Below are 25,352 nucleotides of genomic sequence, written 5' to 3'. Positions count from 1 at the left end.
TATCGCTAATATAAAATGCTGAGCATAAATTTGGTCTTGTATTTTTTGGGCAGTGTTGGTGAGTCACTGCAGCCCTCCTGCTTTTCCTAGAGAGGGCACTGGCCCACCCTGGCAAGCTTCCTGCAGCATCTCTCTGCCTGGCAAACAGCATCTTCTAATTTTATTTCACTCTGACCCGCCTTCCTGGCTCTTTTAAATCTGTGCTATTTTCTGCCCAACACTGTGCAATTAACAGAGCTCTGTTAGAAGTCAGCACGGCTCACCTGTGTAGCACAGAAACATTCAGACTCTGCACAGATTAAGCCTTTGTTTCCCTTTTGTTCTCAAGAGATGGGCACAAAGAACGTGGGGAGCCCTGAGCCTCACACAGGAGAGAAAACAGGGCTGAGGATTCATAGAATCATCGAGTCCAACCATAACCCAACTCTAGCATTAAACCATGTCCCTAAGAACCTCGTCTAAATGCCTTTTAATCCCCTCCAGGGATGGTGACTCCACCACTGCCCTGAGCAGCCTGTTCCAGTGCCTGACAGCCCTTTCCGGGAAAATTTTTTTTTCCTACTATTGAATCTAAACCTCCCCTGGTGCAGCTTGAGGCCACTTCCTCTTGTCCTATCACTTGCTCCTTGGGAGAAGAGACCAATGCCCTCCATGCTCCAAGCTCCTTTCGGGCAGTTCAGAAACCAGAAGGTCTCCCCTCAGCTCCTGTTCTCCAGGCTGAACCCCCAGCTCCCTCAGCCGCTCCCATCACACTTGTGCTCCAGACCCTTCACCAGCTTCATCACCTCCTCTACACTCTCTCTAGTACTTCAATGTCCTTCTTATGAGGAGGGCCCAAAACTGAACAGAGTATTCAAGGTGGGGCCTCACCAGTGCCAAAGGGAGAAGCACTTGAACCAGAAGACAAAGCAGCTTTCAGTGCTGCTCACGGCCCCAGAACTGGTGGGAGACACAGTTCCACAGGCACGTTGGGTGTAGAAAAAAAGAAAAAAAAAAAAAAGACGACTTTTCATGGAGGAACCCACCTGTAGTGCCAGCCTGGCAGCTGGTGCACACAACCTCCTTGGTGCGGGGCACAACGGCACAGCTCGAGCTGCCGGGGCACGGGCAGGGCTGGCAGTCTGACGCCGTGCCCGCCGTCGCATCTCCGTAATACCCATCGCTGCACTTCTCACAGTGAGACCCTGCCGTGTTATCCCTGCAATTGCACACACCTGGAAGAGAGGAACACACGGTTTTTGCTTCGTCACCCAACGCAGGAAGAAAACAACGCCTCCTTGCTGCTGTTCTATCAGCCCCTCTTACCCGTCTCAGGCTCGCAGGTTTCGCTGTGCCCGTTGCAAGCGCAGGGCACGCAGGGGCTGTAGGGCCCCAGGCTTGGTGTCTCTCGCCGGAATCCGGAGGAGCAGCGCTCGCAGAACTGCCCCTCGTATCCTGCCGGGCAGGAGCAGCTCTCCACCCAGGCCACGGGCACGCCAGGCCCAGGGCGAGCACTCGTGATGGTAACGTCGTCCAGGTGGCCAGCACCTAGAAAGCACCGAGAGGAGAAACGCTTTCTAAACACAAAGGCTCTCAGTGCTTCACCAAACGCACATCTGAACGGTGCGAGAGACAGGCAGGTGGATGCTTGCAGTCAGTAAGGTGAATCAAGGAGCAAAATCCTCCAGGAAGACTCAGACATGTGAGAAAAGATGCAATATAGCTCACGTAGAATAACAGCACAGAGGAGGATGCTGAAAACAGCACGTGAGCAAGTACAGTCAGTTAAAATAAGTTATGCTTTGCATGCATGTGGTTTCCGTTTCCAAATCAAATACCAATTCCTGTCTTTTTAGGGAGGACAGACCATCTCTCCAGCAATTTTAATACCCCGTCTCTAACCCAGCGTCTGCAAACCGTGCCTTGGGCAAACTCTTCAGCTATTCCTCCCAAGCCATTCCTTCATCTGGCATCTGAGCGCTGCCCCTCTGCTCCCTGCAGAAAACACTTGCGGCTCTTTCCACCTTCCCCAAATGCAAATTCATCCCTTTGCATCTTTCTGCAAAAATTCCTCTTCACGTGACAATACCCAAGGACCCAGATATTTTTGCTCCTAATTCGTACCCAATTTTATGAATCCTCATCAAGAGGAGGGTTCAGCACAGGCAGCGCTTTCAAGACCTTGTCCTTCCCATCTGTCATGCCAAGGCAAGAGGAGGAAACAGGGGATGTAGCCATTCCCAGTGTAGCAGAAACTGAGGCGAAATGTTATAAACTCCCTACATCTACCCCACCGTGTCCTTCAGGGCTCTGTGCTACATATTTCTCCCAATCTGGAAGCCACTGGTTGTGCAACACAGCAGAACTCCCACGTTTAGAAGCAAAGAATCAGAAGGTGATGGGTGCTCAGCTCCCAGACTCTCAAAGGCAGCACCTTTTCTCCCCCCAACTCCTCTCCAGGAGCAGCTGTTACACTGGAACATCAGGTGAAAAGCAAACAGTGTGGGCTTTGCCAAATAGCCTGCCACACCTATTTATGACCGGGCCCTATAATAAAGCAACCAGAGTCCTTAGACGAATGGCTCTGCCCAGCAACTTACTTCTCTCGCTGTACGTCCCACGGATCTTGATGGAAGTCAAATTGTGGAGAAGCTTCTGGAAGTCAAATGCCGTAAGAGCAGGCCTCCACGGGTAATCTGTGGCCTCATGAAGCCTACGGAGAAGAGCCACGCACCATCGGCAAAGCTTTCCGATGCTAACAGCTGCGTCCTTTCAACGCACCCTTTCCAGCAGTGGTATGCTATTGCGACATACACTTACGCAATGCTGCTAGACAGCGAGCTCCAAATCAACCTGATAAGACCATTCTTCCAAGCTAAAATTAATGCTGTTTGTTTTCTCAAGGGCTAAGAGGGCAGAGGCACCACAAGCTGGGTCCCAGCTGCCCCACTGCGCCTGGAGAGTCAGCAACGTGCCTTGTGGCCAAGAAGACAAATGTGTGTGGCCAGCAGGTCAAGAGAGGTTGTCTGCCTCCTCTGCTCTGCGGTGAGGCCGCATCTGGAGTTGTGTCCAGTTCTGGGCTCCCCAGTTTAAGAAGGACAAGAAATTACTGGAGGGAGCCCAGTGGAGGGTTACGAAGATGATGAGGGGTCTGGAGCATCTTTCTTACGAGGAAAGACAAAGAGAGCTGGGGCTGTTCAGCCTGGAGAAGCTGAGAGGGGATCTTATCAATGCTGATAAATATCTCAAGGGTGGGTGTCAAGAGGATGGGACCAGACTCTTTTCAGTGGTGTCTAATGACAGGATGAGGGGCAACGGGCACAGACTGAAACACAGGAGGTTCCATCTAAACGAGAGGAAAAACTTCTTTGCTGTGAGGTGCCAGAGCCCTGGACCAGGCTGCCCAGACAGGTTGTGGAGTCTCCTTCTCTGGAAACATTCAAACCCACCTGGATGTGATCCTGTGCGATCTGCTCTGGTGAAACTGCTTTAGCAGCTGGGTTGGACTGGATGATCTTCAGAGGTTCCTTCAAACCCAACCACCCTGTGATTCTCACCTGAAGGTGTAGGTCAGCACGTTCTCACTGGGGTAGGGGTTGCCCTGGGCAATGAGTGGCACCGACACCCTCAGCCCAGCCCCTTCCAACACCAGGTCCTCTGCAGAGAGGCGCGTGTCCCGTCTGTCCACACGGAAGGAGAACGTCAGGTTCTGTCCGTAACTCAAAACCTGGTTGCCCAAGAACCTGCCTGAAAGAGGAAGAAATCCTTACAGTTAGGGGACAGAAGAGAAAGGGCACCCACAGCACAGAAAGTCTCAATTCTCAAATGACCTACGTGGTGCAACAAAATACATGGGGAAGTAGCTGTCTGAGATAACAGAGATATCCTGGGTCTCTGCACTCCACTGGAGTGAGACTTCAGAGCCATCACGCTGCTCAGCACGCCACTCATCCTCTCCTGGAAAAATAAAATGAAATAAAAATCAAACATGCAAGAATTAACACCCTTTGAAGACGTAGCTTTGCACATACTTCCCATGTCACACTGCTCCTATGTAACTAATTCATAGTCTGTACACCAGCACTAACAGACTTTAGAAAGTGCAGAAGAACATCGATAGCAATCATCATCTTTCCAATTTAAGCCCCTAACTCAAGTGCTGACTTGAACCCTGCAACAGCTACTTGCTCAAAATCTTGTTTTCTAAAGAACTTAAGCAGGGATGGGAAAACCTGCAGTCCCCTACAACCTGATGCAAGTTTCAACCTTCATACTAACTGTTCTCCAGTGGAACTTTTTAATTAAAAAGACATTCTTTTCAGACTACACAGCATGAAAACATGCATACACAGGAAACAGACAGTATAAAAAAAAGATGTCTCCTGAGCTTACAGACTCATCGGAAATACAACTGTGTTTTACTAAGAGCCATGTAAACCCCAAATATAAAGCGATTATAATCCTCTCAATCAGAAACTCAGGATTTGGTTCTAAAATTGAGAAAATGCCCTTGCCAGCACTTCTTTCAAGCTATAAAAGATTTACATTTACAATTCCTGCTTGCACCTGTATGGTGCATGTTAACATTGGGAATTCATTCCTCCCTGGCTGAACAAATGAGCTGCAGACTGGGAAGCTCCCAGTAACTTCAGCAGTAATGCAACACTTCCAAAAGAGGGATCCTGGACCTGCCTGCCCAAGGTTTGTGGTCTTGCACAGACAGGAAGGAGCAGGTTTTTTTCATCACTTCTGACTTGAGTCTACAGCCCTATTTGAGATATAAAAGAAGGCTCAACTTTACCAAACTGGAAGTTGGAGGTGATGCTGTAGATACTGTAGCCGACGGCACTGGTGCAGACTGAAGAGTGTCCAAAGCAGAAGCAGGGGGTACAGCCCCTTGGATTGGAGGGATCCAGATGGAAAAATCCAGGTTTGCATCTGAAGAAGCAAAGGAAAGAGAATTAATTTCCCCAATGCTTACCTCAGGCCATCGTTCGAATGCTTCTCATTCTTGAAACAAAGCCACAGGAAGAGAACCTCACCTCTCGCAGTGGAAGCCTTCGACATTGTCCTTGCATGTACACCGTCCCATCTCGACGTTGCACTCCCCTGTGCTGCCGGCTAGATCACAAGAACACGGCCTGAAGGAGCCAGGAGAGAGGATAACTCATTCAGAGCCAGGCAGAGAAAGCTTTAAAAAGGCACTTGCTTTTTCTTTTAGAGAGCAGCAGTTCCCTTTACCTGCACCCGGCTTCGGAGAGGGAGTGGAAGCCCGGCTGGCAGCGGTCACACTTCTCGCCCATCACGCCGGGTTTGCAGCTGCACTGGCCGTAGCTGTCGCACTGGGTGCTGAGGGAGCCTGCGGGGACAGAGGTGACAGGCACCTCAGAACCACCCCGGTCTGCCAGCCCACAGCTCTTCCAGCTTTACAGAATCAGCGAGAAAAGAAAGTGGGGAGCACAGCTTCAAGCCAACAAGGGACAGCTTAGCTAGAAACTGCCTCTAGTTCACAGGGGTGTTTCCCATGGCAGCTCTAGAGAGATGAATCCTTACCTAGTCTTCCAAACTATATTCAGCTTTAATTACTCCTACCAACCACCCTTTTTATACATAAATATAATTTCAACTTCCAATTGCATTCTTGTCCTCATTCCTGTTTCGTCTTCAATGTCACCTTTGCATCTAACCTCTTTAATTGCACGTCTGTTTTACCCTGCAATGCAACATTTCTGAGATTTTATTCCCTGAACCCCATGTGTGCCTTCTAATCGCCATCTCCCCTTTGCCAGGGGATATCCTGACCTCTCTCTTTCACGCTCCAATTTCCTCTCTTGATTCCCAAGTTGGATTTAAAGACTAAACCACCTCCTCGGAGTGAGGCTGCGTGTGTCACTATTAATCCTCTTCAGCAAAACTCTCCTTTTCTGGCAGGACATCCTCCTCAGTACTGCTCTGTTCAAGCAGACTTGGACAAAAAGCAGCAGCAGGTTTCTTTAACCCAAGGCAGACAAAATGCTTTCTCCCAAGCACCAGCATAGCTAGCAGCCTAGGAGTTGTCAGCACTGTAAGAGTTAACTACCAGGAAAAAATTATTTTAATATACAGAAATAGTTGCTTCTTTCCACTTCAATCCACACCAGAAGATTATAGCAAAGTGAAGAGTTATACGATGATTTGGCTGGACAGAAGAGCTCACAGAACCTTTACCATATACAGCCAAAGTTCAAATCCTCTTTGCAGTCTCACTTATGGTTATTTAGGAAAACAACAGTATTTCGAAAAAAATTAGCAACCTAAACCAACCCAGGGGCTTCCAATACGCTCTGGGTGCTGGTATGCCATGGGATACAAGCTGACGGCTGAGTTATAAAGCCCTTTGAAAACTGTCCCTAAAGACCCCTCTTAAAATAAGGTCCGACAAGAGGACCTGGGAAAGCAGACGGAGAGAGAAAGAGGCCTTTCTTGGTCAAAAATTTCACAACTGTTCAACTCTCCAACCAAATTAGAGAGGAGACGTACCCTGGCAGACCTCTCCCTGGCTGCTTTTAGGGCATGCTGCAAGCAATTACTTATTCCAGCTACTCTATTTTGGAACCTCACATCATATCTTATTATCTGTTACCCTTTTGTCTCCTTGCCCCTTATTTGCTGTGGGCTGGTGTAATTATGGGATCACTCCATACAGGTCAAGTGGTTCCCTTCAGGACACGAGATTTGTTCTCCTGCCAGAATATTTTTCTTATTTTTTTAAAGGAGTTTAACTCCATATTTTGAGTTTACTTCGTTTTTCTTTCCACCCCACCCCCTTTTATGCTTAAGGTTTCACTGGTTTGTATTTATAGTGCTTGGATACTCAGTAGGAGAAACTGATGTGGCTAAAGTTCACTACAATTCTTCAGTGTGGACAACCTCCAGAAATATCCGCTCACATCATCTTGTTTATTAAGAATTTAGATGGGTTCTTTAGTGCTGGGAGTGTCCAGGGTAACGCATTAGCAGTGGGGGAAAAAAAAAAAAAAAATGAAAATATCTATTTCAGAACATATTTGAAGGAGTAAATGCCACAAGGGTGAACCATCTGCCCCCGCCAGCATAATCCCAATTCGATCCAAGGATAATTTAAGCTAAAATACAACCCAATAAGCGTTTAGTACGCAGGAAAAAAAAAAAAAAAAAAGAAAAAAGGAAAGAAAACCAAAAAATCCTCTTTTTACCCCGTAGTTTGCAACTAGCTGCGTAACTGAGAGAAGAGCTGGCTTTTGCGCACAGAAGTCTGCAAGCAGAACCGTTTGCTGGCGGTACTTACCGACGGGGTTGCAGCTGCAGGGCAGACACTCCTCCTCGCTGCCCAGGCGATAGAAGCTGTCCCTGCACCGCTCGCAGTGCGCGCCCGCCGTGTTCCCCGAGCAGCCGGAGCAGTGGCCCCCGTGGCCCGTCGAGCGGTACAGCTCGGGGTCGAAGTAGCACTCCTGCGACCTCCCGTTGCACTTGCAAGCTGCAGAGACAAGGGTTCCGCCGGTGAACGGCGTGTCCAGCCACGCGCCCCCGTCACAAAACGGGGCTGCGCTTGGGTCGCAACAACCCCATGAAGGCTCCAGGCTCGGGGAAGAGCGGCTGGAAAACTGCCCCACAGAAAAGGCCCTGGGGGTGTTGGTGACAGCGGCTGAACATGAGCCAGCGTGTGCCCAGGTGGCCAAGAGGCCACCAGCACCCTGGCTGGTACCAGCACTGGTGTGGCCAGCAGGCCCAGGGCAGTGACCGTCCTGTGCTGGGCACTGAGGAGGCTAAACCGCAAATCCTGGGGACAGTTCTGGGCCCCTCAGCTCAGGGCTCAAAATGACGCCACCGAAATCACCTCAGGGCTCAAAATGGCGGCACCAAAAATCACCTCAGGGCTCAAAATGGCGGCACCAAAATCACCTCAGGGCTCAAAATGGCGGCACCAAGGGTGGCGGGATCACCTCATGAAAGGCCTTGAGGTGCTGGAGCGAGTTGAGAGAAGGGAACGGAGCTGGGGAAGGGGCTGGAGCACAAGTGTGATGGGAGCGGCTGAGGGAGCTGGGGGTTCAGCTGGAGAACAGGAGCTCAGGGGAGACCTTCTGATCTCTGACCTGCCTGAAAGGAGCTTGGAGCCAGGGGGGGTCGGGCTCTGCTCCCCAGGAACAAGCGCCAGGACCAGAGGAAACGGCCTCAAGTTGCACCAGGGGAGGTTGGGGTTGGATCTGGGGAAGAATTTCTTCCCCAAAGGGCTGTGGGGCATTGGAACAGGCTGCCCAGGGCAGTGCTGGAGTCACCATCCCTGGAGGGGCTGGACAGACGGAGATGAGGTTCTTAGGGACAGGGGGCAGTGCCAGGGGTGGGTTATGGTTGGACTCGATGACCTCGGGGGTCTTTGCCAACCAAAACGAGGGAAGCAAGGCTGTAAAGATGAAACAGGCTCCTCCAGACCGTTCTCACCTATATCCAGAAGAAAACCAGCATTTTCTACCCCACTCACTTCCACATTGGGCTGTCACTTGCAGCCAAAACGCCACCCTCCTACACAGCAACACCGATCACAGTCATGCAAACAAGCACGAGAAGATAATGGCAAGGGCTGACTCCCTGCTGCAAGGAGAGTTTCTCCCCTGGATGTGGACAGTATAAAAATCTGTCCAGGGAGCAAGAGACCCGAGTTTCATCATTTGACCAGATAGCTAGAACTGATCAACACACGCAGAGGTCAGACAGGAACAACGCTTTTCTGTCTAAAAAGCTTCCCCATAAAGTAAACTACCAGGAGCTGTGGTCTGCAACACAAAACCAAGCAAAATAAATTGGCGTTTGGTCACAGAGATCCGCATTTGCGGTCCAGAACTCTTGCAACATCGTCCAAATTGGATGAAATAGTCCACAAGTAACTGTAAAAACCAATAACCCAAATACAAGAGGAAGTCAGCAGATGCTAAATGAGGAGCGTTTTAGAAGGTAATTACACTCTAGCATACTGAATACATTTTTTTTTCCAATGGGTCCTATAAAGTACAAGCCTGTACGTTTTGGCAGCACCCCTCTTTCTTAAAGGTCACTCCCATCCTTCTCCAGAATGGAGATGCCCCTCTCTAGAGATCTACCAGAAAGCTCTTACAGGATAGGACTTGAATGACCATCAGTCCCACAAAATCTCTGCTGAAAAACACCAGAACTGTGCTTAACCCTGACTGACTGCAAGTGAGACAACTTCAAACCATGCATGGCCAGCTTCTGGATGCCAACAGAGGCATGGGACCCGACCCGTGAGAGGTGTTCCCGTCAAGCGTGGCCGTACGTACGCAAGCACTCGTTGGCACTCTCTGCCGTCGCTCTCCTCCATGGACGGTCGTTGAAAAAAGGGAGACACTTTTCACAGTCGACCCCAAAGGTGTTGTGTTTGCAGTTGCAGACCAGCTTCCCAAGGTCATTCTTCACACACTCACTGGCGTGGCCGTTACATTTGCATCTGGTTAACGAGAGACAAGGAACAGGTATTGAAACTCCAAGGATCTATGTCACTCGCAGGGCGATCCCAAAAACAAAGGCCACATGTAAAAATATGAGATGAGACAAATTTGAAGGCAGGTGATTACAACAAAAGTGAGACCACAACTGCTGTTGTTCAGCCTGTAGAAGAGGAGGCTCCAGAGAGACCTTTTGAGGTCTTTTAGTACCTAAAGAGGGTTTACCTGAAAGATGGACGGAGATTTTTTAACAGGGCCTGTAGTGACAGGACAAAGGGTAACGATTTTAAACTGAATGAGGGCAGGTTCAGATTGGACATGAAGAAGAAATTGTTGGCCCTGAGGGTGGTGAGAGCCTGGCTCAGGTTGGCCAGAGAGGTGGTGGATGAACCATCCCTGGAGACATCCCAGGCCAGGCTGGACGGGGCTCTGAGCAACCTGAGCTGGTGCAGATGTCCCTGCTCATGGCAGGGGGGGCACTGGATGAGCTTTGAAGGTCCCTTCCAACCCAAACCATTCCCTGTAATAAAGAGGTGTAGCAAGCTCAAGGTAGGCATTTAGAAATGCGAGAACATTAACCAACTCCTTCACAATCTGTCGCTAAAACAGAATAAGCTGAGTAGGACAAGCAAAGATTTTGTTGGCTTTAGGTCAGTATATTCTCTGCAGCTTCTCTCACATCAGAGTCCAGGAAAAGGCACGGCAATGTGCTTGTATCAGTAAAAATTAAATAGCACGAAGTTGACTAATACAGAAGCCCAGGCACCTCCACAGACCGGTGGTGCAGCCAGTGCAAATCCCCATGTTGTCAAATCCTGGTCTCAGGACTGTTCCCTGCCAAACGCCCAACACACTGCACTGGCCTCGGCTCTGTTTATCAAAACATTTTATCACCAACAAAATATTCAAGTATTCTACAATATGCTTTGGCAAAAGGAACGGACAACCACGGTATCGTCCAATGCATCAAATCTTCAAATCCCAAAATACATGTGAAGCAGAGACATTGAGATTTTCTACTTACTGTTATTCTAAGCCACAGATGCAGGCAGAAAACAAGAACACATTAAAAACCACACAAAGAGCATAGTAGAAAAAAGTTGTGCGGTTTTTTTTTTCTTTTGTTTTATATTTTTGTCAGTCTTTCCACTCTCTGCCCTCTCACATCACTTGACATTTGAACCAATCAAGGAAAAAAAAAAATATTTTCTCTCTGTCTGCCTGAAGTTATAGCCACAAGAGATTATACACAGTATTTGCAAGCTTCATAAGATTCATTCTGCTGCATTTTTGGTTTAGGACAGTCAATAAAGACCAGAGCCTAATGGTACCATGTGAGTAAAATCAAAATTTTTAAAGCACTCTAGTAATCCTGACCAACAGCTTTAAATAATTACAGAGGTTTATTGTCTACTCACCTACCACCCACAGCAAAATCAGAAATCGCATAGTAATAAGACTTGAGAACTTTTGGGTCATTGAAAACTTCATCTCCAAACGTGTTCAGACGATTGAGGGTCACTCTAATATCTGTGGCCGTCACCCATTCCTAGAGCAGAGAGAAATCCCGTCAGATTAAACATCAAACGTTCCCCTCAAGAGCGTATCAGTGCCAGGTCATCAGCAGGTGTATTCACAAAGTCATTCGTCAGTCAGCAAGTTCCTTCTTCATCAATTTCCCCTCTGCACCGCGGAAGCCCAAGAGGCCTTACACCCCATCCTCTTGGTTCGGATGTGGTCTTGGACCCTGCTCCTCTCCAGGTACCTCTTCAGTGCCTCTTCGTCTCTTGGCTGCTCTCAGCTGGGCAGCAAAAAGTTCAGTGCGGGCAATTACGCAAGCTTACTAATTGTACATATCTACCTGACTGCAGTTTTCCTGCAAAGCTATACAGCACGAATGGGAAAAGCTTTTGGGTATGCTCATCTGCAGACCAATGGGTCCTATAAAGTACAAGCCTGTACGTTTTGGCAGCACCCCTCTTTCTTAAAGGTCACTCCCATCCTGTACACCAGACAAAAAGACACAGACAGATGAATGAGGCTGGGGGAGGCTGAGGACGAAAAGCAGACAGGCAGCTTCAACTTAAAACACAAGAGCTTTTCATAATATTTACACAGCATCTTCACCGCAGTACCCTACCCTCCTGCAACAGCCAGCAAATGCAGCCCGTCCCCACATTTCACACCACCTTCAGCCACTGACTGTTGCTAGCACACCTCCTTGTTTTTCTTACAGCTTTTGCAAATGCCATTGTCCTTCAAGCACCATAAAAAAGGAGAAAAACATCCCTGTATGTACAACTGCACTGCAGCTGCGTCACTGCTTAACCAGTACAATAAGAAGATTTACTGAATTACAAACATTGGCACAAACACATGGAAATGCTGAGCACAAAATACATGCTTACTTCAGTTCTGAAAAGCAACGCCAGAGGTTTGTATATATTTTTAGGAAACTGGTGGCCACGTCTCTATTCCTTAAATAGAGAAGCTTATCAGAAAATTATATGCCCTGTTATTAATGCAAAATCTCTCTGTTCACCTTGATGATTAGACCCTGTTCTCTGCAAGGGCCAGCTACACCAACAAGGTTCTTTTCCATTTCAGGGGAATAGAGAAGTCACCAAGCAGAATACACAAAGTGGCAAGTAAATTGGACAAACTGGTGCTCCCAGTATGCTCTTGACCAGTGCCCAAGCAGCGCTGCAAATGCTAACAACAAAAAAAGCCCTGACCGAACCCCCTCACCAAACCGCTTGCAAGAGAAAACAAATACTGTGGACAAAATCAAGCTCCCCCACCCCAACACACGTGTAAGAGAACAGGTTAGGGTTTCCAATATCTCTTCATTTGTTCAGAAGAATCATGCATTTCTTAAATTTTTGTGCTCAAAATATGTATGAAGATGCCTCAAATATTAATTTGACTTAGGCTTTACATTCCTCTGTCCTTATATCTGAAACGACAGCAAAATGCCCACAGCTGCTTTCTAAGCAGGCAGAGATTTGCATCCACTCTCTAAAGACTTCCATGATGCCTAATGACAAATCATCCTTAATGCCACTGCTTTTGCTTTTTATTACCATAAAAAAAAAAAAAAAAAATAATAGAGTCGAGAGTTCAAGTCTTCCTTCAAAAGCACCTCTTTGGATTGTCCGTCCCAACTCACCTGTGCGAGGGCCTTTCAGTACAAATAGGAGCTGTAGTGCAGCCAACCACCCCACTGGCTTAGTCCTGCTCACGTACCTGCAGCACGGGGCTGTTATCAAAGTTATAGGCGCTGGGACGTCCCTCCAGCGTTGAGAAGGCCACGTTGCCCCCGGTGAGAGGGGAGATGTCGCTGAACTCATCCGTGCAGAGTGCCTGCTGCTCGTCCTCCCCGGTGCGAATAAAGCCACGGTTGACCTTGTGGTAGGTGCTCTCGCAGGAGCCGCTGTAATACTGGTAAGGTACCCACGGGCCGTCTTCCCTGGTGCGTTTGTAGATCGCAAAGCTCTCCGGCCGGCTGGTGTGGAACTTCAGACGCACGTATGTGATGTCGAAGGCCTTTCCTGTGGATGAGAGAAGACAAACATGAGGAAAAACTCCAACTTAAAACGGGAAGAATGGACAGAGCTGCACAGCAACTCTCTCTTTGGAAGAAACATCTCCTCCAGTACTGTTCAGCAGCAACAGAAGTATCTCCTCCAGTTCTACGTACTGTATCTCCCAGCAAAAATAAGGTGAAAGAACCAAAGGCAGAAGTCAAGGGCAGGCTGAGTAGATAAATAAACAGACTTACAGACATCTGAGCAACCAAACACGTATCTCACAAGCTGTAATTCTCTTCAGCAGACACCACCAGCAGTGCCCTTACCCCAAGAGGTGATACACACAAACTGGTGTAATGTATCTAAGGCCAGGTCCAAGCTAACCACGCCATTTGATAATGCTTCTTCCAAATACATGTATGGGAGAAACAGTATTAACCAGAGAGGTTAGAGTCACACCATGGAGCCTGTTTTGTACCTCTGCTTCTTCCCTAAATAGACAACATCCCAAACTCTTTCTACTACTCATGAAGCCTTTCTTCCACCAGTGAGGATACCCTCTTCTACTCATTCCCCAGGGCAAGACAAAACAAAGCTTAAGTTTCGCAGACCATATCATTAAAGTCTCCAAGACCCCTGAGAAACCCCAGTTTGGGGAAAAGCACCCCAGCGGGCTTCAGCCCCCTTCCTGTGCCATCCCCATGGCACGTTCCCAGGAGCAGATCCACAGCTGCACGCCGGCTGTGCTTGCTGCACCTCGGCAAGCAGGCTGGGTACGATCAGGACACCCCAGCGCACGTAGGGAACTTGCTAAAACAACGCGAGGCTTGTCCGGAACAAAACCTTGGGCGTTTAGTCCCCGCCACGCTCTTTTACGCACCCACCGCCTCCAAGAAAAACGCTACTCTGAGCAGTTTCAACCAATTGAGAAACAGGTTTTTTCTGCCTAAGTCACATGGGTTTAACCTCAACTTGTAAAATTAATTAACTCCACCGTGTTAAATTTTAACACGAGGCTTTGCACCTGCTGAAGAGGGGCTCTATTCTCAAGCTAAAGCGGACCAGATGGCACCAGGCAACAAGAACGGCGTGCCTCTCAAAACACACATGGAAAACCTGGCCACAATGGGTCAGGTTCGAGTCAGAAATCACAGTTCCAGCTCCTGGGACGCTCACTGGTTAGACTGGGACCAGTCTCCATTAGGCACATCATACCCAAAGCCCTTTGTCCTTTCTGGCTGCTGGAAACACCAAAGTAGCAGGAGAAGCACAGCAGAGGGTCCAGAATTGAATATACCAGGAAAAGCCAAGACACGCAGCACCCAAAAAACTTACACCTATGTACCCCAAGAATAAAAAAAAAAAAAGACCAATCCTGTGTTTCAAGGCAAAGAAATCTGCTGATACTCCAACCTACCGAAGAGCACTGTCTGTGTGTGACATGCAAGACAGCTGGGGCTTTGTACAGACACGAGCCCCCCGATACTTCCCACAAAATCCCCTTTCCTATTTATATCATGTGTGAGGTTACAGATGAGCCAGGCACAAGACTGGAAGGCAGACATTCCCGATCTGTGGCTCTTGTGCGGTACTAGCTCTCTGTTGGTTTGGGGTCGAGTTATTTAATGTGATCTTCTTATATGCAGAAGACAAGTGAGAAGCCGTCACACCACTAATGCCAAACTGCTTCCACAATAGCTAGAAACTCCGAAGGATCAACATTTAACACCATAGTGCAGCTCAGGCTTGGCCTCCCCTCGCTGCCTAACACAGGAGATGATGAACCCTGTTTCCTTTTAGTTGGAAGTGTTTTTAATATGAATCTCAATGTGAGACAAGCAGCAGACATCAGGTGTACAAATCACTCCCCCACAGGTTTCCCATATCTCCTGCTACATCGTCTCTTCTCAAAGATGCTCCAGAGGTGAAAAGTGTGAGCTCCAGGTGAACACACCTGACATGAGCCAACAGGCCAGACATGTACGAAGATCTATTCCAGTCCAAACCCAGAATATACTCCCCAGCTTTCCCAGTAAAGCCAGGGAGCTCCAGAGGCAAACGCCTCCTTGCTCTTCTGCAGAAAAACTCTAGTAGATGTGGCAACCTGCAGCTCGCCAGCCTGCCTGAGAACTTCACCAACACCTTGGATGGGCAGCAACTAAAACCAGACCTACTATCATGGTGTTATCGCTAATAAAACTGTCATCAGCTCGATGGGAAAGTTTTCTTTGAGCTCGCGTGCTAAAATAAAGCAAAACATGAGGCTGAGAGTCTGCCCTGGTGGGATTTCTTTGGGCAATTTTTATGACAAGTGAAAATAGTGAAGACATCAGGCAAGGACAGCCGTTCCATAAGTCAAGAGGGGGGGAACAAAAAAAAAAAAAGAACCAAGAGCACAAAGATCATTCAATTAAATCGTGGCAACTGAATTGTCAAGAACACCCTGCTACTTTGACTTGGGGAGTTAGTTTTCTCCTACCAGTACTGCATTCCTCTAGCGTGAAGCAAAAGACCTTATGTTCAGGCTTCATCCAGATGATTTTGGGGAGGAAACGCTTCGAAAGAATCTTGGGAATGAAGGGGCCAGACACGTGCTCTTACTCCACACACACGACTTTCTGCTCTAGCAGAAATGCCAGGTCACAGCCCGCTTGTCCTGAAAACGATTTCTTTTCCCCCCCCCCCCCACTATAACTGGATTATGGCCCCTGTTCCCTGACAAAGTCTCCTACCATTCCTTGCAAAAATTCCAGCTCAGCTAAAGGCAACCGCACGTGCAAACAGCACTCGGGGCAGCACAAAAGGAAAGCACTTTCCATAGAAATCTCTTGTGCTAGATGGAAAGGACCCTCCTTTTTTTCATCTTCAGTTTTACACGGCGGGCCAAAGAAAACGCATTCAAACCCCTCCCGACCGAGCAATCCGGTGAAAGCCATTTCTTTCAGCTGGCACTGTAACTACTTGAGAAATCCTGTTAATGGCATTAAACAGGAATGCAGTTAATGCACACAGAGCGGCCCGGTGCCAGTGCCCTATCAGCTTGCCGTGGGTAAATACTGCTGGAACAATGGAGTTTACCCAGGACCAGCTGACACAGTGTTGAAATGCAGTTTCCCCCTGTTCATACCGAAGGTAGAAGCTGTGCCGAGCAGCCTGGCAGCTAGCAGGGCTCTTCACCATCGCAGAGCCTTTTTCTTGCAAAAATAAGCCACTTAGGCTGCTTTCGGTTCTTGCGGGGCTAAATAAACACGTACTGCTGTTACGCTGAGAAACAGTGACAGCAATAACCAGGTGAAAGGCAGTTTTAAACATTTCATTTGGAAGACTAAGAGTTATTGTTCTCCTGTTCCTAGAAGCTGGTAATTATTTTGATCTCAGTTTGGCTTAGAAGTGCCCGGTAGTGTCAAGTATCAGATAACATTTCCATCTGTGTACTAAGAAATGGCAGATCTATTTTGCAGTAAGAACTCGGGATGTTTGTTACAAAAGTTTGTTAGTAAAAAGACGACGCACAGTAATTAGCGACCGTGAGCTCAGCACTTCAGGAGCGCAACCTGATGTGTCTTTAAAGCATCCAGAGCTCAAAATCACGAGCCACATGTTCTAAAACTGCATCTTTTCGGAGGCATGAAGCAAGAGACAAGGTGACAAAATAACCAGCTCTTTTTAATAATTCAGGCTGATGTAGAAAAGCCCCTAATATCTTTCTCTTAAGCAAGCAAGCATACATATAAGCCTTCAAGACAGCACTGCAATTAGAGATTCAACCAAGTGAGCAAGTCTGGGTGCCTGCGGAGGCGGCAGCAGTGGCATTGGAAGTGTGCAGCAATGTTCAATGCAGGGAACGCTTTTTGGGCCAATCTCAGGTGCCGTCGGCAGTCAAAGCCCTTCTTCAGCAGGGTTATCGCCCAATTCTGTATCCCAAGGGCCATCAGGAAATGTGCAACGCTGAAAACCATAAAGATAGACTGGAGAAACGTAAGCAAACGCTATTTAGATCTTTAGAAACTCCTCCCTTTTCCCCTCAAGTTAGGAATTTGTTCCTACACACAAAAGGCCTCCTTGTGTTCAGACCCCTCAGAATGGATGGATAATTTACATCAGGAAAAGGTCCCGCCAGCTGGCACAGCCGCCTACAAGCACTGAATTGTGAGCAGATGCCTGGATGAGATAAGCCCAGAGGACACTCTCACCTCCTTCATTATCGGTTCACCCAAATCCCCTGCACGCCGCAAGAAATCGCGCTGCCTCTTCTGCACCCTCTGCGGTCCCTTGGTGCATCCTCCCAGCACTGAGCTTTAAAATACAGCTGCAGACTTTTGCTGCCCAGGACAAAAAAAAAGAAATCCATCCAAGAAGGTTGTCCTGGGCAAAGGAACCAAGGCTTTGCAGATTTGTTTTCAGCAAAATTCACTGAGCAGTAATGGAACAGTTAAAACTTTGCTCTGTTTCTCTTCTGGTTGGCTCCTGTTTCAAGGCAGCTTTCTTTCCACACAGGTACTTGCTGACAACCTGTTTGTGTAAGTAAAAGTTAAAAGAACTGAAAACAAACCAGCAAATAATACCAGCCTGCTTATTACTTTTTGATTGGATTTCATTTCCATTTTGCAGTGGCAAGACAGAGAGCAAGCAACTACCGCTGGCATTTCTTTCTGCTCTCCTCTGACGTGTCTCCCCATCATTCCCAGGAAAAAAGGGCAAGCTTTCACAGTTTACTAGACTGGAACATTCTCCATGCCATTCACCCTTACTCCAACCCCAACTCTGCTCACCTTGAACCATCAAACCTCCCCACCACCAACCGCAGTGCTGGACCAGCTATGAGCAGACAGACTCACTCTGCAGCTTCAAGACACAAACGCTCCGCTCCGACAAATAAAATAAAGAGCTCCGGGCTATAGCGGGAGGCAGCACCTTCCACTCTTACGCTACCACCACCTGCAAAGGGCAGCACAGACACTGGAACCTCACACGAGCAGCAAACTGCAAGGGATGGAAACGCTGATGTCAGCAGACAGACGCCGGCAAGTTCATGAGACCTTATTCAAGACTCATTGCTGCTTCTTGAGTCAACCACTAGTCCAAGTTCTCAGCTATTGCAGTGTTTTGTTCAGCCTCCCACTCTGGAAACCCTCCTGGAGGCTTTTTTCCTGGAGCACAGGGGCTGCAGGTGAGAGAGGAACATTTAACGACAAACAGTTAACTCATCTTGTGGAACAGGAAAGGATTTTGCAGCACGCAGATGGGCACCAGAGCAGGACAGTGTTTATAAGGAGGGGAGGAGAGCGAGAAACATCCTGAGCAACTTGCTCTTTTGGAATAAAAAGAAGTTTGATTAAACAACAACAGTCCAACACCTGCAAAACACATAAGTGCTAAGTTATGTTGCTTGCATCACATGTGCATGAAAAAGCCAAACTCGTGAGAAAAAGCAAGAAGTTATTGTAGTACTAGAGCAACCGTCTCCTATGACCACCCCCTAGCTTTTCTTGGAATATTTGTGGAGGAGGAGGAGAAGACGAGAACACTGGTGTTGCACAAGCAAATGGAATCCAGGGTCTGAAAAAAAGATGCAGGATTTTCATTTTCTGATGATCTTCACTGGGGAAATAACTCCACGTGGGAGCACAGACGAGCTCTCGAATGCTGAGTAGTGGCCCTTATGGGAACACAAACCACCCAGTGGAGTCACCAGCCCTGGAGGGGTTTAAAAGGCGTTTAGACAAGGTTCTTAGGGACATGGTTTAGTGCTAGATTTAGGTTATGGTTGGACTCGATGATCCTGAGGGTCTCTTCCAACTGAAATGATTCTATGATTCTAATAACAAACCTCAGGTTTATTTCTCTGTCCTCTTCTGAAGAGTCTAGAGAGTCAGGCATGTATGTCATGAACAAGAAACGTCTGCAACATTTTAATGCGACATCATCACAAACCACGCTCCACCAAACCCAAGATTTCAGCACGCGGAGCTCCACCGGAGACGGGCACCTGGGTTTTAAGAAAGCCCCATGGAGATATAAACACGTGTTGCTTTTTCTAAGACTGTGACGGAGGAAGGAAACGGGTTTGGGACACCGGGGGAACGAGCACAGCCCAGGGTGACCGGCAAACTCCCACCACCCCGTTAGCTCATGCATTCTTCCAGCGCTCCCGAACAAAGGCACCATTGACTCCCGCGCGTGGGCGGCCCCGGACAGCAAAAGGCTGCCCAGTAAATGATTGCACGATAATCCAACATTGATAAGTCATCCAGGCTACTTGTTTTAGTCATGTTTCCAAAGGCGGGGGGGGAACTAGGGGGAGGAGAAGGGGAAACTTATTTTCCCCTTCACAGGCTGAAGGCAGCCTCGTAAGAAATGCGTTTTTTTCTTTTGATCGCTCCTAAGGCGGTGTAAAAGTCAGAAAGTGTCGTCTAATAATTCAGTACAGCTTGCTGCCTTATTTGTACAGCTTTGATGCAAAGATGTTAAGTGCATTTCCCAAAAACAGCCAGCTGTGTTTATTCACCAGGGACTCAAAAGATCCCATGTACAACACAAAAGTCCTATCTGCACAGGAAGCCTTAAAGCCCTTTTTCAGCACAAACGATTAAAAAAAAAAGAAGCTCGTTTTAAAAAGGCAGTTTACACTTGGCAAGCGCAGCCAGATCACAGATGATCAAGGACACCACGGGCCATTTTGGGGAGGGCTCCATTTCATTTACATATCCAGACAGATACGGCGGGTTGGGATCCTCCAAGAGTTCAGCTGCTTGTACCAGATTTCCAGAAGCTGCTCGGTGACCCGCAGGTACAACAGATACTTGGGTGAAACCAACTCACTCCCCCAGACGAAGGAGCACACAAAAGCAGGGGGTTGCTCCCCTTCCTCCCCACAAAATGGGGCTTTACCCAAGAAAAAAAAAAATTTTATATATATATATACACACACACACACACACATATATATACACACACACACACATATATATATACACATTGCTCTGAAAAATTTACTTATCTAGAGAAGACCAAAAAAAGGACATCTTTTGTCCTTTATTCCCAGCAGGACAATGCACAGCAATTACCAAGCAACCATAATTTAATCACTGATAGACTATAATGACACCGCTAACAGCGACTTTGGTAATAACCAAATAAGCACCCTTTAAATGTGGCAATTTCCACCCATTCCAGCTCGCTGGGGGACCTTGGTGCCCCAGCAAGGTTGAGTTGTCCCAAGGGTTTTCCTCATGTTGGAGACAGAGTTACCATCCAGTAATCACCGAAGCAAGGGACCATCACCTCCACAACCCCCGAACGATCAGAACCGGGAGATTCACCAAAAAGCTTTCAATTGAATTGTGCAATGCGATTTCTTGAGTAAGAAAACAGCTCCAAAGGAATCACAACGATGCAACAAATCTCACCCATCTTCACAGCATTCAACTTGAAGTAACAAAACAACGAGCAAATCACATTACATTATAATTTCCCCTCGGATATTTTAAATTTACGATGGGAGGGAATATTCCCCACGTTCAGCTCCAACTGTATCTTTTCAGAGGTGAAGCTGCGGGGATGGAAGAATGTCTGGAAAATACTAAAAATCACTTTCAAATTCCAAAGTAAAAGTTTGAATAGCTAAACAAAAATGAAATTGCGGCTTCTTTAAATATGATATTTGGCCAACTGGCAAACACATGACTTCTCTTAACAAGAAAATAAATTTATTGGATTGCAAAGAAATTTAAATATCAAACGATCTGGTGAGAATAACAAAACCGTTTCTTTAAAGGAGAACTAGATTTTGCTGACTTGTAACCAAAAAAAAAGGAAAAAAACGCAAATAAATGTTGCAAATGGGATAGTTAGTGCAGGAATGTTAACAGGTTTTCCTTAGGTCTGTTTTCCTTCTCCGTGCCCTCGCGGGCGCCTCACCCTCCAGCAGCTCCGTGCCCTTCCCTTGCACACCCGAAGTCAAGGCACACGCAGTGCTCCGCTTTAGCGAGTTCGCTGTCGAGCCCAATTAAGAACAAATTAAGCAATATGACTAAACAGAAGCGCTCGGAGCAGCAGCGAGTTCAGCAGCTCCGGGAGCAAGAGGACCTTCCAGAGTAGCTCCCACACAGCCATGCAGGGTCCAGAAATGTTCCTGACACAAAACACTGGAATTCGGATGGTTTAATCTCCCTCCCGCCCCTGCCCTTCCACCTCCCACTCACAGATTTTTTTTTTTTTCCAGACACAGGCCATAATTAACACCGCAGCTATTTGGAAAGAATACTGTTGCTATGAGCATCCATCACCTGGCCCCGGTGCAGACAAGACAGCTTTATTTTCGCAAGTATTTAAGGAATTTTACATTGTTCAGTAAACATTTAAGAAAACTAACTTCTAGCACATCTGAAACTCAGCGTTCAAGTTGCACAGAGTTTGCAAGCCTCCCCATCTCCCACCAAGAAATCTGCCCCAATTGACTCCCGCTATGGATTTTAAGTAGCAGTTTGTGTGGTTCGCACTATCTTTTAATGCATTTTCAGTCAATTACAGGCTTACGCACAAGCTACCGTTATTTATGAAACACAAATTACAGCAATATCCATATGGGCCATTTTCAACCACCCACACACAACAGTTTTACTTTCTCAGCCTATTAAGCCAGGGAAGGAATTGGGATAAACAGACTCGACAAAACCATTGCTGGAGCGAGGCCACTTCCAAAACAAGGCTTGCCACTGAGTTATGTTTCAAATATGTTTTTGGAAAGCCAGAAGCAAAGCTCTTCCAAATTTTTCTTGAAGCAGAGAGGGAATTGGGCTCCAGTTCTCGACTCGCAAGCAACGCTGTGCCTTCAACTCTGCCTGCAGAGAACAAACTGCACAAACTGCAAACGCTTGTGGAAGTTGCAAAGGTGCGTTAAACACACAACGGTGCACGTTCATGTCCATCCACATGTTCTGCCTGGAGACACATGAAGGACAGAGAACTAAGAAATGCAGCGGTTAATTCTAGAGAAAGAGCTTAGCAGAAAACTACACCTACTCAAGAAGGGAGCATGGCTTAGAGCAACTGGTTTCCCAACTCCACAAGGTTGTTTTGTAACACCACAAACACAGAAAATTAAACTGGATGCTCTCTGCTGACCCTTCAAAGAGAACACTAAACTCCAGGCTTCTCAATACTTGCAGCTGCAAAATCTGAAGCCCTTAGTTTAATTCACAGACCAGAATAGAGCCAAACTTGCTTGACATCAGGCTCCAAAATACCTTAATTTATCCACACCGGACCTGCACACAAAGGTGTCTTTAGATCGAAATTCCTAAAGGATGTCCATCCAGGAATGGAGAAGAGTTTGTGAAAGGAATAAAATAGATGTGTGCACCAGCTTTCCTTACCATTTTGTGTAAGAGGGAGATTTCCAGACTGAGACAGCATCACTTTGCTGCTCCTTCACAAAGGAAAGATGTAAAAGCGGCTACTGACATAGTCGCTGAAGGTGGACTGAACACCACCTGGGATACCGCTGAAACACTAGAACATAAAACCAGTTTCCTACAAAGCATGTTTTCCTACAACAGCCCTGGCGGAAACAACAACAACAAAAAGTTAACATGTTTAAAAGACCTTACACAGGGATTTGTCGAGCTTATCTTGAAACAGGGGCCATACAGTGCCTGGTTCCCAATGGCAGGAATGCAATTGAACCCTCATAAATTCTGGGTGTGCAATTAATTCACCCTGTTAGCGGCAGAGCAGCGGGGCAGCTGTTTTGTGAAGAACTGCCCAAATTGTCCGGAGGAAAAGAAGAAAAAAAAAAGAAATACATTTTATTCCCAGATGGTCGGAGGTCACGGTGCTCAAGAACTCAGACCTACATTTATGTACAGAAAGCGCGGATTAGGCACAGCTGCAGAAACACAGAGCCCAGACAACGCAACAGAAAAACCCACTCGCTGCATAAGACGTGGGTTCGTCAGCCCCTGGACCGCTGCAGAGGACATTTCCAGCCAGGTCACTGCAGGAAAGGACGAGCCGCCTTCCAGCAAGTGTTTAAGAAACATCTTGCACAGCAGACGACAAAACCCTACTGTTCCCAAGCTCCACGTTGAGACTACGACTTGTCAGATCAGACCACGTCCTCCCCGGCTGCACGCGGGTTCTTCGGCAGTGTAAGAATAGCTCAACGTCTCCTTAGGTAACAGCACTGCCTAAAAGAGGGTGATTGCACAGAAAATCAGTTTAACCATTTGCACCGAATGCCAGACGACGAGATTTTCTTTCAGGCATACTACACCACTACAAAGCCTAAATAAACTCTACCAGAAGATATTTTTCTCAGGAGAGAGGCTATTAAAAATTCCTTTTCCAACTAGTACTGCTAAGGCAGTGAAATTCCTTTAAAAATGTTGAATATCTAATTGATAAAGTGTTTTTTGAAGTCAGAAGATAACACTCACAGCTCAGTTAGTAGCATAAACTACCACAGATTAAAACTTAAAGTAACTTGTTGACCATGAAGTAGGGGCAAAGAGATTTCTTCCTCCCTCTGCTTTCAGGGTCTTTAGTATGTATACTGACTCTCTTGACAGTATTTTTGGGGAGAATGGAGAAGAAACAGCCACTTAAATCCATCTGTAAAGCGGCTGCCTTTGTGAAGTCTCAAACAACACAGCACTCCCAAGACTTTGGTTTCAATAAATCCTTATGTTTAGCAACAGGTTAAACCCAAACCAACCTACCTCTGGCTCCTTCAGTCTCCAGACAACTGAAAAGACCTGAAGGGCATCAGGATCTTCAAACTACCATTAAGTTACAGCAACAAAGGCTTGGACTTTGAAGACCCCACGGTATCCCCATGTTTCTCTGTTGCCCAGACAGGTACCTCGTTCAGAGGTCAAGGACGGCCACCACCACCCAACCCCAAATGTTGATCTTCACTGACGTGACCCGTTACCAAAGTGTCAAGGTGCCCGTGAAAGACCAAAATTTGGACGAAGCATAGACAGCTCACGGAAAACCAAAGCTACTTCAGTTGGAAAATGGCATCATCTGAGAGCTAGGATTTCATTTTTCACAGGAGGTGTGCAGCCCACCTTCACCAAAACGCCATGAAGCCCTTGAGCTCTGCTCAGCCTCATCCAGGAGGAGATGTCTCTCTCCTCTGTCCTCTTAAAAATTGTCATCACTCCTTCCTGAGCAAGGATCCAGCTAAAGCAATCAATACATTCATCACTTCAAGAAAGAATTGTGTAACTCAGCACAACAGAAATGGAGAAGAACCCAGAAGATACTGAATGGTACAAATTCTAGAGGCTTGCTTCCTTGATGGCCTGGCCAGATAATTATTTTTAAGCCTACCATTTCCCAGTAAACTTCTGATATCAAATGAAGGCATTAGTCCTTATCTTTAAAATAATTAATAGGTCCACTCATAAATAAACAAACAAAATAAACCCTAGTTTTTAACCCTCAATAGCAGCACTCATCAGCCATAGTGGATAGCAGGTATCTTCTGGCACAAAGCACATCGCACTGGGTCCCTACTTCAAAGACATAAAATTTAGAGAAAAAACATTTTGCCAAAGGACATTCAGCAGTCGCACGAGCCTCTGAAAGGAGAAAAAAGTCAAATCCAGGATCTGCCCGTGTTAAGGAAATGCTGCAAATGCAGTGGAGCAGTGGGAGGAGGATCTTCATTCACCAGAAACACAAGAAAATCAACATTGCCTTCTACCTTCAGACCCACTCAAACTCTTCCTTATGAAACTTCACACCAAATTCAAAGTGAAAAGTCCCGTTCTGCAGTGGTTTTAGTTTGAAAATAAGGGATTCTAGAGATTGAAAGCTTACCAAGGACTTCATGGCTGGTCTTAAACGCAAGGCCTTTTGTTACCATAGAGCAGCAGATGAACACAAGACAAGCGGAAGGACAAAAACCTGGATCTGCTCAGGCAAAGTGAGAGATTTGAAGCCACTTTCCCCAGAAAGACACACAATTCCTGGTATTGGTAAAACAGGAGAGGTGGGACGGAAGGAGCCTTGTGAGCAGAGGAATTAACAACATACGGTTTCCTATATGTGAGCATCTCGGTTGAGTTTTAGAAGCGAAGTTTTGCATTGTCTGAACTCCTTGACAGGGATCCCTCCAGAGATACATCTGATGGCAGAATCAAGAAACTGTGAGAGGTGGAGACGTACGTTTGAAACTAGGTGCCCTCTTTGCTTGATCTTTTCCATAACAAGAACCGTCATTATTGTCAAGAGCTTCCTCCTTCTACCCATCCAAGCAGAAGGAGAGCAAAGGGTTCAGAAACTATGTGGGACAAGACAGGGCACAGACCAAATTCTTAGGTGAGTTTTGCTTTCATAGGACGATGCATTCCAG

The 25,352-nt window shown here is 47.0% G+C and overlaps 1 protein-coding gene across 1 annotated transcript in view; it reads right to left on the bottom strand.

The window, feature by feature from the left end:
- The window catches only part of LAMC1 (laminin subunit gamma 1), a 66,735-nt gene that overhangs the window by 12,960 nt on the left and 28,423 nt on the right, over positions 1-25,352 (bottom strand). Inside the window, exons 2-13 of the mRNA XM_065649120.1 lie at positions 12,702-13,006; positions 10,874-11,004; positions 9,291-9,457; positions 7,286-7,474; positions 5,221-5,338; positions 5,022-5,120; positions 4,781-4,917; positions 3,814-3,936; positions 3,537-3,726; positions 2,580-2,692; positions 1,306-1,527; positions 1,026-1,214 (exon numbers count right to left, since the gene is read on the bottom strand). Of these exons, the coding sequence (XP_065505192.1) occupies positions 1,026-1,214; positions 1,306-1,527; positions 2,580-2,692; positions 3,537-3,726; positions 3,814-3,936; positions 4,781-4,917; positions 5,022-5,120; positions 5,221-5,338; positions 7,286-7,474; positions 9,291-9,457; positions 10,874-11,004; positions 12,702-13,006 (1,983 nt within the window). The remainder of the gene's footprint in view (positions 1-1,025; positions 1,215-1,305; positions 1,528-2,579; positions 2,693-3,536; positions 3,727-3,813; positions 3,937-4,780; positions 4,918-5,021; positions 5,121-5,220; positions 5,339-7,285; positions 7,475-9,290; positions 9,458-10,873; positions 11,005-12,701; positions 13,007-25,352) is intronic.

This window comes from Caloenas nicobarica, chromosome 20 (assembly GCF_036013445.1).
Source record: "Caloenas nicobarica isolate bCalNic1 chromosome 20, bCalNic1.hap1, whole genome shotgun sequence".
NCBI lineage: Eukaryota > Metazoa > Chordata > Aves > Columbiformes > Columbidae > Caloenas > Caloenas nicobarica.
Note: the sequence above shows the minus strand (reverse complement) of the source record. Positions and strands in the feature narration are given on the sequence as shown.